This window comes from Rhinatrema bivittatum, chromosome 7 (genome assembly GCF_901001135.1).
Source record: "Rhinatrema bivittatum chromosome 7, aRhiBiv1.1, whole genome shotgun sequence".
NCBI lineage: Eukaryota > Metazoa > Chordata > Amphibia > Gymnophiona > Rhinatrematidae > Rhinatrema > Rhinatrema bivittatum.
In genome coordinates this window covers 281,456,654-281,469,140 of record NC_042621.1, presented here as the reverse complement: position 1 = coordinate 281,469,140, position 12,487 = coordinate 281,456,654, and the positions used below count along the sequence as shown (strand labels likewise).

The 12,487-nt window shown below is 44.2% G+C and overlaps 1 protein-coding gene across 1 annotated transcript in view; it reads right to left on the bottom strand.

Moving 5' to 3' along the window:
• SORCS3 (sortilin related VPS10 domain containing receptor 3) overlaps window positions 1-12,487 on the bottom strand; it is a 1,039,444-nt gene that overhangs the window by 283,493 nt on the left and 743,464 nt on the right. Inside the window, exons 11-12 of the mRNA XM_029610742.1 lie at window positions 7,708-7,854; window positions 6,502-6,604 (exon numbers count right to left, since the gene is read on the bottom strand). Coding sequence (XP_029466602.1) covers window positions 6,502-6,604; window positions 7,708-7,854 — 250 coding nt within the window. The remainder of the gene's footprint in view (window positions 1-6,501; window positions 6,605-7,707; window positions 7,855-12,487) is intronic.

The following is a 12,487-nucleotide window of genomic DNA, read 5'->3' as shown; positions in this document are numbered from 1 at the left end:
CAGGCTATTACGAAAAAAGGAATGCCTGCGGTTCTTTGGTGCACTTTTTTGGTTATCAGAATCCACTGAAGTTGAAATTCTTGCATCTCGCGCACAGCTCTGGTGTGACTTATGTGTGTGTTTGTCTGCCACATAAGTTACCCTGAATGTTACCACATTACCCACCCTATAAGCAGGTACTGTGGATCTGAGTCTAGAAGAATTACAGCTGGAAAGCTGGCCTGTGTACAGAAAGCATGTGCCCTAAAATAAGCAAGAAATGATAGTGTTCCCCACAGGAGCGGCACACGTTAGGGCTTGGAAAACCTAAACATCCCCTCTTTCCTCATTGGTCTCTCCATTCATCCCCCCCTCATGTTCCTCTTCTCCACCACCATCTCTATCCTGCCTCTCTGTTTGCTCCTTCCATTCTCCATTTAATCTCCCCCTCTCCTTGCCTCTCACCATCATCTCATTCCCTCTTTCCCATGGCCTCTCACCCTCTACCTTCCTTCATCTCTCTCTCATGGCCACTCATCATCTACATTCTGTCATATTAGTCTCTCTCTCTCTCTCTCTCCACCCTGTCAGGCTCTGTCACACAACTTCCTCCTCTCCTATTACTCTCCATCTTATCACTGTTGTCCCCTCCATTCCCCACACCCATGGCCTATTGCTCCTCCCCCTACCCCCTGCCCTCAGTTCAGAAAGGCAGGAGGTATAACTCTCAAAGCCACCAATGCATTAAGGTCTCACATGCAGCTTGTTTGCTAAACTTGTAAATGACTTTGAAACATTTTTCAGGGGAGTTCCTGTGATTGGTGTCCTTATAATGGGAATCTGTATACAGAAGTAAGAGATCTTCATAAAACAATTCTGTTAAGCACATACCGCTGTGAAGAGAATCACCCTGCAATTGTGTTTCACAAGAAAACATTCTTTCAATTAGAACTGACCCATTTGTGCTCCATTTTCAAGAGTAGAGAAAACCAGATGATCATGCCGCTGATCCAGATGGACATTTATTTATTTATTTATTTATTTATTTACTTTTATATACCGGTTTTCGATTTTACATATCACATCGGTTTACATTTAAACAAAATTTGCAGGAACTTATGCGTTACCTTTGTCAAATACATTAAACATTTAAATATGGGGATTGTTAACAAGGGATATAAAAGAACATGGGGAATGGCTAACACTACGGGATGCACAAAGGGGAGTGCCCCTTCAGCGCGCGACGCCTGGTGTTCTGGCGCCGTTTAACATTTATTTTGACCATTTGTGTACTTGTTTGTGATAAGTGAATCATTTCTAAATTTGGATACAGGCCAACGCAACCGTGGATTTGTTTTAGATCCCCTTTGAAAACAACGGCCTGCTCTCTGTTTTGTTTTTCTGAGTGTGGACTTGATTCAGCCATGGCAGTTATGGCCTGCAGGAGGGCAAACAGAAACTTAATATCAGGTTTCCCCAAATAGATATTTTCGTAAAGGGGAATATTCAGCTGCTAGTCAGGGTGTTTCCAAACCCGCTTACAGTCTCCAATATTTGCTTTTGTTCTGCCTCTGCACACACCTAGATATTCAGCTTCTGTTTGATACCCCCCCCTGACTAAGCTCCAAATATACAGACTCCTGCTCGGTGCAGGAGTAAGATCAAGCAGGCTCTCTTTTATCCATCTACCTTCATTGTTTTCTGTGGAAGAAAAAGAATTATGTTTTGTTTTCTTTTCCTCCCATGGAAAAATCATGGGGTACAGCCTATTACCTTTAAATTCTATCTGGTTCAGAAAAATAGCTCGGAAAAAAAGTTGCAAAGTAGTCACTGGAGTCATTTCTTACTTAGAAACATAGAAACATAGAAATGACGGCAGAAGAAGACCAAACGGCCCATCCAGTCTGCCCAGCAAGCTTCACACATTTTTTCTCTCATACTTATCTGTTTCTCTTAGCTCTTGGTTCTATTTCCCTTCCACCCCCACCATTAATGTAGAGAGTAGTGATGGAGCTGCATCCAAGTGAAATATCTAGCTTGATTAGTTAGGGGTAGTAGGGGTAGTAACCGCCGCAATAAGCAAGCTACACCCATGCTTATTTGTTTTACCCAGACTATGTTATACAGCCCTTATTGGTTGTTTTTCTTCTCCCCTGCCGTTGAAGCAGAGAGCTATGCTGGATATGCGTGAAGTATCAGTTTTTCTTCTCTCCTGCCGTTGAAGCAGAGAGCCATGCTGGATATGCATCGAAAGTGAAGTATCAGGCACATTTGGTTTGGGGTAGTAACCGCCGTAACAAGCCAGCTACTCCCCGCTTTGTGAGTGTGAACCCTTTTTTCTTCTCCCCTGCCGTTGAAGCAGAGAGCTCTGCTGGATGTGTGTAGTATCAGTTTTTCTTCTCCCCTGCTGTTGAAGCAGAGAACTATGCTGTATATGCATTGAAATTGAAGTATCAGGCTTATTTGGTTTGGGGTAGTAACCGCCGTAACAAGCCAGCTACTCCACTCTTTGTGAGTGCAAATCCTTTATTCCACATTTCCTCTTGCTGTTGAAGCTAGAACGATGTTGGAATCACAGTAAGCATGTGTACGTTTATTGAATAAGGGTATTGTCTCCAGGCAGTAGCCATCATTCTGGCGAGTCACCCTCTCTTCATTGGCGGCCTCTTGACTTTATGGATCCACAGTGTTTATCCCACGCCCCTTTGAAGTCCCTCACAGTTCTGGTCTTCACCACATCCTCCGGAAGGGCATTCCAGGCATCCACCACCCTCTCCGTGAAGAAATACTTCCTGACATTGGTTCTGAATCTTCCTCCCTGGAGCTTCAAATCGTGACCCCTGGTAGGCAGTATGTAGGCAAGCTCATGCTTGCCTACATACTACTTTTAAAGGGACGGTACCACAATAGCTACAACACCTGTGTCAGTATCGGTTTGAGAGGACCAGCTGGAGGAAGGGGGTTTCTCACTTGGTACAGCTGAAACACATCACAAGCTCATTTATCACAATTAATAGTAACCTGTATAAATGGGGTCAAAGAAGCTGCTTGGTCTCACTGAGATGGATTTGCATTTGACATACATTTCAGTGATTCTACTTTTTTCTGTACAGTACAGGAGATGGCGAATCTCCCACATCAGAATATGTCACCATGGGGCAGATTCAGAGTAAATGACAGAGACTGTGTCTGAATAGATTCAAGGTGACTAGATTTGTGAGGAGTTGTCTGGACATGTGGACTCCCATAAAGGCCACTCTTACAAATTGACTGTGAGCTGAGAGTGATGACCACTGTACATTAATTGGTATTAGCTCTTTCTAGAGGGTGGCAAGAGACACAACTGGTATCCATCAGTTTTCTGGCTCCGGATGTGTCAGTGTTTTTCTTGATTAGACTAATGTGCATTTATTTTTTCGATTGTCAGAAAGCAAATTACAAGAGCTGTAACAATTACCATAGTCTGAAAATTCATGTCTGATAGGACCATTGCTTACGGGTGTCAGATGTGATAGCCAAATTTTGTTCCTTCCACAAAGCCCATTTATTAGCCCCTCTCTGACTGTGTGTGCTTAAAATTTAGGAGCTAGAGTTGTACTGGGTAAATTCTGGTACCAGTGTAATCTTCATTGGTGTCAATGATGTGTTCTAGCATTTCATACTTGTGCCACTTCAGTTTTATGTAGCACATGACAATGGTTTCTCCTTGTTGTCCTTGCTGTTAACTCCCTTTCTCGATCCCTTCTCTGCCTCTGAAGAGTGGCATAACAAACCATGCACACTGCTATACCATGTCCCTGATCAAGCATATCTTTGGGCTGCTATGAAGCTGGATTCATTCTACAGGCCAAGCCAGTCCAGAGGTTTCTTAACCTTTGTGTATTGCATGTTACACAGTACTTGGCCCTCTCAAATTGCTTTTCTGATGCTACTTTGCCCTAGTTTAAGTGAATTTGAGCTGTCAGGCCATTTTAGTGGCGTAGTGCTTCCTTGATTTCACCAAAAGATGTGATTAACCATCTGAATACGGTGATAAACCTTGAAGGCAATTGTCATACTGCCATTATAACCATGGGTGCTTTTTATTGATGGAGACTGTACCTATTTTTTAAGGGAAAGTACATGTGTACTTGCACTTTGAGAACTACCGAAGGAAAAAAAGTACTTGTACATGGGTGAACTTTCTTTTTGTGGGGGTATTTAGTGCAAACGGTTGCATACAAGTTTCAATCCCTGCCCTCATCCTGCCCCCAGCAATGCTCCACTAAGGGCAGGTAAAGGTGCACAGGTAGTGGAAGTCTGTGCATGTATTTATACGCATGCAGGGTGGACAATGTTCAGACAACTGGTATCACAGGTGAAACGCTTTTTACCCACCGAAATCACTTTAAAAATTGACCCCCCACATAAATAGGCTACATTTCCTCTTTCAAAGTTAAGGGGATTAGTGCCTCTACAACCCGCTAATTAATCCCCTTAAGCAATAAGGGGATTAGCGCCTCTGCAACGCACGTCCAATGCGGAGTGAATCTAATAGCCAAAACACCCTATGACTTCCCTCCCTACCGGCCCATATACACATACAGAACCAATCCAAAGCACGTAAGTTAACCTGTACAATTTAACAACCAAACTATGTTTAGAATGACTAGGATAACTATGTTAACAAGCATATGAATTTTTGGACACTCTGTTAAACATCGAAACTTTGTAAACCGTTGTGATGGCGAAACCGAACGACGGTATATAAAACTCGATAAATAAAATAAATTGAAAAAATAAAGTAGGACAGCTCTTCTTCAAATCCAGTGATGTTAGAGATGAGGTGAGCATATCTGTTTGTTGTAAAGACTAAACATATGATGCTGCCTTCCCAACTAGTAAATGTAATATGAGGACTATGTGGGATGGGGGGTAGGGGGGGGCATGTTTTTGTGCGCAGGTGTGTATAGGAGCAGAGGTGGATTTGGCTTATCGGGTAGCCACTGCAACCAACAACAACCTCGCAGCAGCATTTCTCAAAGAAAAGGAGCCGCGCCCCAAGGCTCTCCGCTCACTTCTGTTTCTCTGTTTTCCCCATGGTGGTAGCTCAAGCTCCCTACTTTCCGCACCCTTTTCCATCATCACCACAGCACTGGGAAAGATTCCCACTGCAAACCCTTGCACCCACCCTGCCTCTGTCTCTGCCAGCGGGAGGCAGCCAGCAGACCTTCAGTTAATGACTCACTGCTGGCTGAAGGCCTCCCGCTGCTCTCTATCACCAGTCCCCTTCATGCTCAGGCTGCAGCAAAAAAATAACACACACACACACACCCCAGCATCGGGGCTTTCAACCCGCCTCTTTCCATATCAAGGATACCACCGAGAGCATCAATGGATCCCCCATGACCACAAATTGTAAATAAAAAAAATGTAGGTTTTTTTTTACTTATTCAGTGGCATAAGGGGAGAAGAGTGAGAGAGAGAGTGTGTGTGTATGTGCGCGTGTGTGTGTGAGTGAGCATGAGAGAGAAAACACATGACAGTATGTCTGTATGCATGAGAGAGAGCATGTGTGTAAGTGAACAAATGAGTGAGCATGAGAGGGTGTTATGTGAGCCTGCATGTCTGAGCTTGAGTGAGTCATTAAGCATGCGTGTTTCAATGAGTATAAAAGAGTACACCTCAGTGAAGATTTGACGTCATTTGGAGTGAGGAAAGTCACACAAAGATGAGATTTCTACAATGTTCTCTCGCCCCAGCGAAATCTTCACTCAAGTGTACTGTGCTGTTTGTAAGTCTCACTCTGCATGTCAAACTGGCCCCAAAACCCTACACCACCACCAAAACCTCACCTTGAGTTACTAGCTGGCCCTCCTATGGTGATATAAATAGTTGACTACTATGTGTGCCACCACAGAAGCTCTCCCCCTCTCTTCTATGCCCAAAAATGCCCGAAATGGAATTTGCAATATTTATCACAAATTGCATTATGGCCGTTTCAGGCATATCGCACAGCTGTAAAAAAAGGTGTAGTTATTTTCGGTGTTAAACGCATGTGTTATTCTATCCCGCGCTGCAATAATGCTCCTTATTTTCATTTATCCCGCCCAAACCCCTCCCTAATTCTGCCCCTTTGAATACATTTCCCAAATTTGCATTCACACCGCACGCTGTGACAAATATCACATGCATTATGGCGTTATCGTGGGCGTTAACGCCATAACGCACTTTGATGAATGACCCTGTTAGCCAGTTATAACTTATATGGCTAAGTTACATGGATATTCAGCGGCATGGCTATGCTATATAGGCAATCAACTGCCTATTACCATAAAACACACCCCTTTTCCTATCGCATGTGATATTTAATGCATTTTGGTAAATCCAGGCCTCAGTTACTTAATCGGCCAGCTTTGAATATTGACCTCAAAGTATTTAGTTGACTCAAAAGCCCAAGCTATAAAAGAACACAATGAAGCGATTCTCAATCATATAAATCTATAGGAGCAATGCACATTCAAAGCAAACAGAAACCTTTACCTGTTGCCACTATAAGCCAAGGCGCTGTGTCCTTACTTGTGATGCTCCCAGAAGTATAGGGATTCTCGGATATCTGCAAGTGTAAGTGCAGGGAACAGAAGGGCTATAGAAGAAAGAGAAGTCAGTGGTTAACTATAGTACTATTCAGCACTATTTACAATATTAATAACAAGAAAAAAGTGTTATTTAATGGTTGTGACTGGCTGGCTGTGTTCATTGCTATATGTGCCCTCTTTAACTTCATGTGGCATTAAGCTCCAGCCCTCGAGGGTCGCCAACAGGTTGGGTTTTCAGGATATTCCTAATGAAAATCCTTGAAATATATTTACATGCATACTGCCTCCTTTGTATGCAAATCTTGCAAAGGCATATTCATTAGGGATGTACGGAAAACCCAACCTGTTGGCGACCCTCAAGAGCTGGGAGTGAATACTACCACTCTAGTGTATTTTGTCATTAAAACATAAGCATTTCTCCCAGGTTCTTGAAGGAATGGTCTCGCTGCTTAAACACGGGACTAGATTTAAAATGCTGGTGCCCGTGGACAAGAATGGAGAGATAGGAAGAAGGAATGAAGCCCCCCCAGTGATTGGAGAGTGTGGAAGAAGGAGGTACCCCTTTCAAAAGACGTCAGCACATGGGCTTAAAGCAAGTGGAAGCAGAATCTTCTGCCGTAAATAGTTGCCTGTCTTGCTTATGTGTAAACCCAGGCCTGCCTAAACATATTGTAATCCAGTTTTGATGTTTGCTGGGCTGGTGGAAGGTCAACATTCAACTTCACCCCAAAACCTTTTCAAGGTTGGGGAGAAGGTGAATTCAAGCCCTAGTCCTGGGAAATGTTGAGATCAGTTTAGAAAAGGCTCTTAAGTGTCTTTTTACCCATGCTCTCCTCTGTCTTAACATCTTGTACTGGATTTATGTTGCCTATCTTCTATGCGGCAGGAGGTCAAAATGAGGGCATTTGAAACCTTACAACAGCAAAACTGGTGCACAATGAAAATCAGTTGCTTAGAAAACTAAATGCAAACGGGAGATAAAAGTAATAACAACCTTGCAAGTGACAGCATCTCACAATTCAAAACAGAATTCTCAAGAAAATTATTTACTATACATTAATATTTTAACTAGACATCTTCATCGGGGGTTATAGCTTAGCCTGAATATCATTTTCCTTTCAAGACAGTCTTTTTTCAAAGAAATACTGACCAGCACACAATGAATAGAGTTTCCCTGCAGATCAACATTGGGAGCCTGCAGTAAATGCCAGTCACGGCCTTTGTTGTAAGTGATAAAGGTCTTTATTTGATCATCCACCTTCTTGTTAGCCAGGAATATTCCTTTTATCCCTGCTACCTAGGTAAAATGAAGGCAGAAGAAAAATAACAGTGTTAATGAGAGGCAAAGTTTCCCTTAACGGGTTATAAAATATGAATATCACCATTAAACAACATGGAATTCTTGAAAAATTAGATCTTTCATTAGGGATATGCAGGCCAAAACATTTTGTTTTTGTTCATTTTAATGGGAATTTACATTTATTTTTGTTTGTTTTATTTTGTATGTTGTGTTCTTAAGTTTATGTGTATAATTCTGTAGTTGAACACACAAAAAGCAGTTTGTGCTCATACATTAGGAGTTGTACACACAACTATGAACTGCATGCATAAACTTCAAAAAGCAAATGCAAACAAAAAAGTGGTTCTTTACTCAGGCATTGCAAATTCATAGAGAGATTTATCAGCTCATGATAGTTTATTGTGGGTGGTGCCAAGTATCTCAGCGGGTGTCCCCTGCAATATTAAGTTTCTCCCTGTCAAACTATTGTGGCATGATTTTTCATCGAGGCACAAATGAGTGACAAAAAAATTGTGCCTCGGTAAGGGGCCTAATCCCATAGTTGAGGCCCGCCTCAGCTGAGGCCACCATCGCTTAAAAGGCCCAAGACCTGAAAACCCCTCCACAAAATAGAAAAATATTATTTTGAGACTCTGCCTGCCTCCAAGCTCTGGCCCCCCCAAAAATTAAAAAAAAAAAAATGTTCAAGAGAAACTGTAGAGTGATGGCTTGCTCCCTTCCCCAGCTTCAACCCTTTTTCCAAAAAAGGTTCCCCTTAGCCTTACAAGCCCCCTTCCAAGCTCCCCCTATCAGGTCCCATCTCTCCCCCCAATCCAAATAATAAAATATCCCAGGGGTCTAGTGGCCTTGGTCCAATCCATGGACTTTGCCTCATCATGTGATAGGGGCAAGGTCAGTTGACGCCATTTAAAAAAATGGAAGGTGCTCTGGGCTCCCACTGACCATTAATGAGGATTTTTGGAGGTATGGCGGGGTGGGGAACTGCTGCCCCCCCCCACCCAGACCACAAGGTTCTTTTTTGGGTTGGGGTGGGAGGGTCCATTATATATAAATATATCTCATGCATATTCATTGTAGATATCTTCAAAACCTGCCCTGTTTGTGGCACTTGAAGACTGAAGTTCGCCATCACTGCTGTAGACTTTTACTTAAGCTTTGCTAGATGCTTCCTCATGTTTTTCACACCTTTCTGGCTGTCTACTCTGTTGCAGATCAACCTTTCCTGATAATCCTTCTGCAAGGTCACCTATGTTTATGTTTATTAATACTTGACTAATCGCAATTAGTAACAAATGTAAAACGAAGCAATGTACAAATAAAATAGACAAAGCTAACAAAACAATATACAGATAAAATAAACAACATTTGTAATAAAAACTACATATCAAATCTAAAAAAAAAAAAAGTTAAAAAGAATTGGTCCAAGGACTGATCCCTTGGCACACTGCTCGTAATGCCCCTTTCCTTGGAATGAATTTCATTTACCACTACCCATTGTCACCTCCAACTCAACCAGATTCTACCTACCTCAGTCAGTCACTTTAGGGCCCATGCCAAGTGTCTTAAAATGAAATTCTAAAGTAGGAAGGAGTTTGGGGGTGAAAGCAGCAGGGGCGACAGGGTCTTGAAGGCAAAGCACAGGGTTGGAATTCAAAAATCCATTTCTTCACCTTGCTTTTCCATTCATTTTGCAATGATCCAGTGGCAGGAGAGAAATTCCATGCCATAGCTCATAATACGTCTCTACTAAAAGTGCAGGAAACAGTGATCTTGTTTTTAAACAATGGAGACACTAATTTTTATAAACATTGTTTATACTGAGTCAAGAATAAACTTAACTCTTGTAATATCTCTAACCCCTGTTCTTCAGTTTGCTCAACTTGTGAATAGGTAATTACAGTAATAATTGCAGCAACACTAGCAAGACCGAAAATATTCCTTTCCTTCCTTCTTACTGGAAAACCATTCTATAGATTGTCTATTCAACCATCTTGAAGTTGGGAGTAAGAATGCTTCTAACTTGGATTTTACACTTGTACTACTTGAAATCAGTATCACCGATATTATTATTATTTACAATACTAATAACAATGCACATTTAGGGGCGGATTTTAAAAGGCGCGCGAATAGCCTACTTTTGTTTGCGCTCCAGGCGCAAACAAAAGTACGCTGGATTTTAGTAGATACGCGCGGAGCCGCGCGTATCCGCTAAAATCCTGGATCGGCGCGCGCAAGGCTATCGATTTCGTATAGCCGGCGCGCGCCGAGCCACGCAGCCTACCCCCGTTCCCTCCGAGGCCGCTCCGAAATCGGAGCGGCCTCGGAGGGAACTTTCCTTTGCCCTCCCCTCACCTTCCCCTCCCTTCCCCTACCTAACCCACCCGCCCGGCCCTGTCTAAACCCCCCCTTACCTTTGTCGGGGTATTTACGCCTCCCGGAGGGAGGCGTAAATCCCCGCGCGTCAGCGGGCCTCCTGCGCGCCGGGACGCGACCTGGGGGCGGGTCCGGAGGGCGCGGCCACGCCCCGACACACCCCAGGCCGTAGCCACGCCCCCGGGCCCGCCCCCGGAACGCTCCCGACACGCCCCGAAAACGCCGCGCGGTTCGGGCCCGCCCCCCCGACACGCCCCCTCCGAAAACCCCGGGACTTACGCGAGTCCCGGGGCTCTGCGCGCGCCGGTAGGCCTATGTAAAATAGGCTTCCCGGCGCGCAGGGCCCTGCTCGCGTAAATCCGCCCGGTTTTGGGCGGATTTACGCGAGCAGGGCTCTGAAAATCCGCCCCTTAATGAATGTGCTAGCATCCTCCTGCCAAATACATTTGTAAAGGTTTTCACTGAATTATGCATGAACCCCACTATTCCTTTCAGATGAGCTGTCATGATGTCACTAAAATCTGGAATTGGGTGGAGGAAATATGCTGAGCATGCTCACACTATGATATCAGCTGAGATTACGAGCAAGAAGCTATGAATGCTTGCCTGCATTTCAGTCATCATATCGCCTCATATAAATATGTTCAAAACCAATAATGTGACCCATCTATTTATGAATCAATGGTAAAAATAGGAAGAGAGAAGCACGAATCTTTACACGAAAGTTAGAAAAGCATTTTTATATTTATTTAACCCTAAATTAGGGCAAATTTATTTTCTTTATTTAAAGGATTTATATGCCACATATAAGCCAAAATTCAAACCAATCATACATATTAAAACAGCTACAAAACCAATAGGGATGTGAATCGTTTTTGAACGATTAAAATTATCGTCAGATAATTTTAAAATCGTCCAAAATCGTTAGAGTGCACGATACAATACAAATGCCCCCGATTTATCATCAGGGGCATTTGTATTGTATCGTTAAATAGGGCATGGGAATTATTTGGGGGAGGGCGGGAAAACTGGCACACCAACACAACCCCTAAACCCACCCCGACCCTTTAAAACCAATTCCTTACCCTCCCCCACCCTCCCGAACCCCCCCAAAATGTTAAGTTACCTGGTGGTCCAGTGGGGGGGGGGGGGTCCCGGTGCGATCTCCCGCTCTCAGGCCATCGGCGCCATTTTTGCTGCCACTAATTAAAATGGCGCCGATGGCCCGATAAAAAAAAAAAAACACCCGACCCTTTAAATCGACCCCCCCTTAGCCTCCCCCACCCTCCCGACCCTTTTTTTTTAGGGAGGCCCGCGCCGCTAAAAAAAAAAAACCCCACCCGACCCTTTAAATCGACCCCCCCTCCCGACCCCCCCAAAACCTTTTAAAATTACCTGGTGGTCCAGGGGGGCCTCGGGGAGAGATCCAGGGGGGCCTCAGGGAGAGGAGAGATCCAGGGGGGCCTCGGGGAGAGATTTCCCGGCATCAGCTGTTCTAAAAAAAAAAAAAATGGCGCCGATGCCCCTTTGCCCTTACCATGTGACAGGGTATCCGTGCCATTGGCCGGCCCCTGTCACATGGTAGGAGCACTGGAAGGCCGGCGCCATCTTTAAAGATGGCGCCGGCCACTTTACTCATCAGCCCCTATTATAATAATAGGGGCTGATGATAATAGGGGCTGATGATAATAGGGGCTGATTAGTATAGTGCTCCTACCATGTGACAGGGGCCGGCCAATGGCACGGATACCCTGCCACATGGTAAGGGCAAAGGGGCATCGGCGCCATTTTTTTTTTTTTTTTAGAACAGCTGATGCCGGGAAATCTCTCCCCGAGGCCCCCCTGGATCTCTCCTCTCCCAGAGGCCCCCCTGGATCTCTCCCCAAGGCCCCCCGAAGCCCCCCTGGACCACCAGGTAATTTTAAAAGGTTTTGGGGGGGTCGGGAGGGGGGGGTCGATTTAAAGGGTCGGGTGTTTTTGTTTTTTTTTAGCGGCGCGGGCCTCCCTAAAAAAACAATTTGTGATGTGAATTGGAATCGGAAACGATTCCAATTCACATATCTTAACGATCAGATTCCCCCCCCCCCCCCAGCTGAATCTGATCGTTAAGACGATCTGGCACACGATTCACATCTCTAAAAACCAAAGATCACAAAGACAAAAAGCAAAATATAATCTTTCCCCAAAGTAATGTCCATTCTCTGAAAAGCCATCATCTGATCCCCAAAAAAACAACAACATATTTCTCATACAGAGA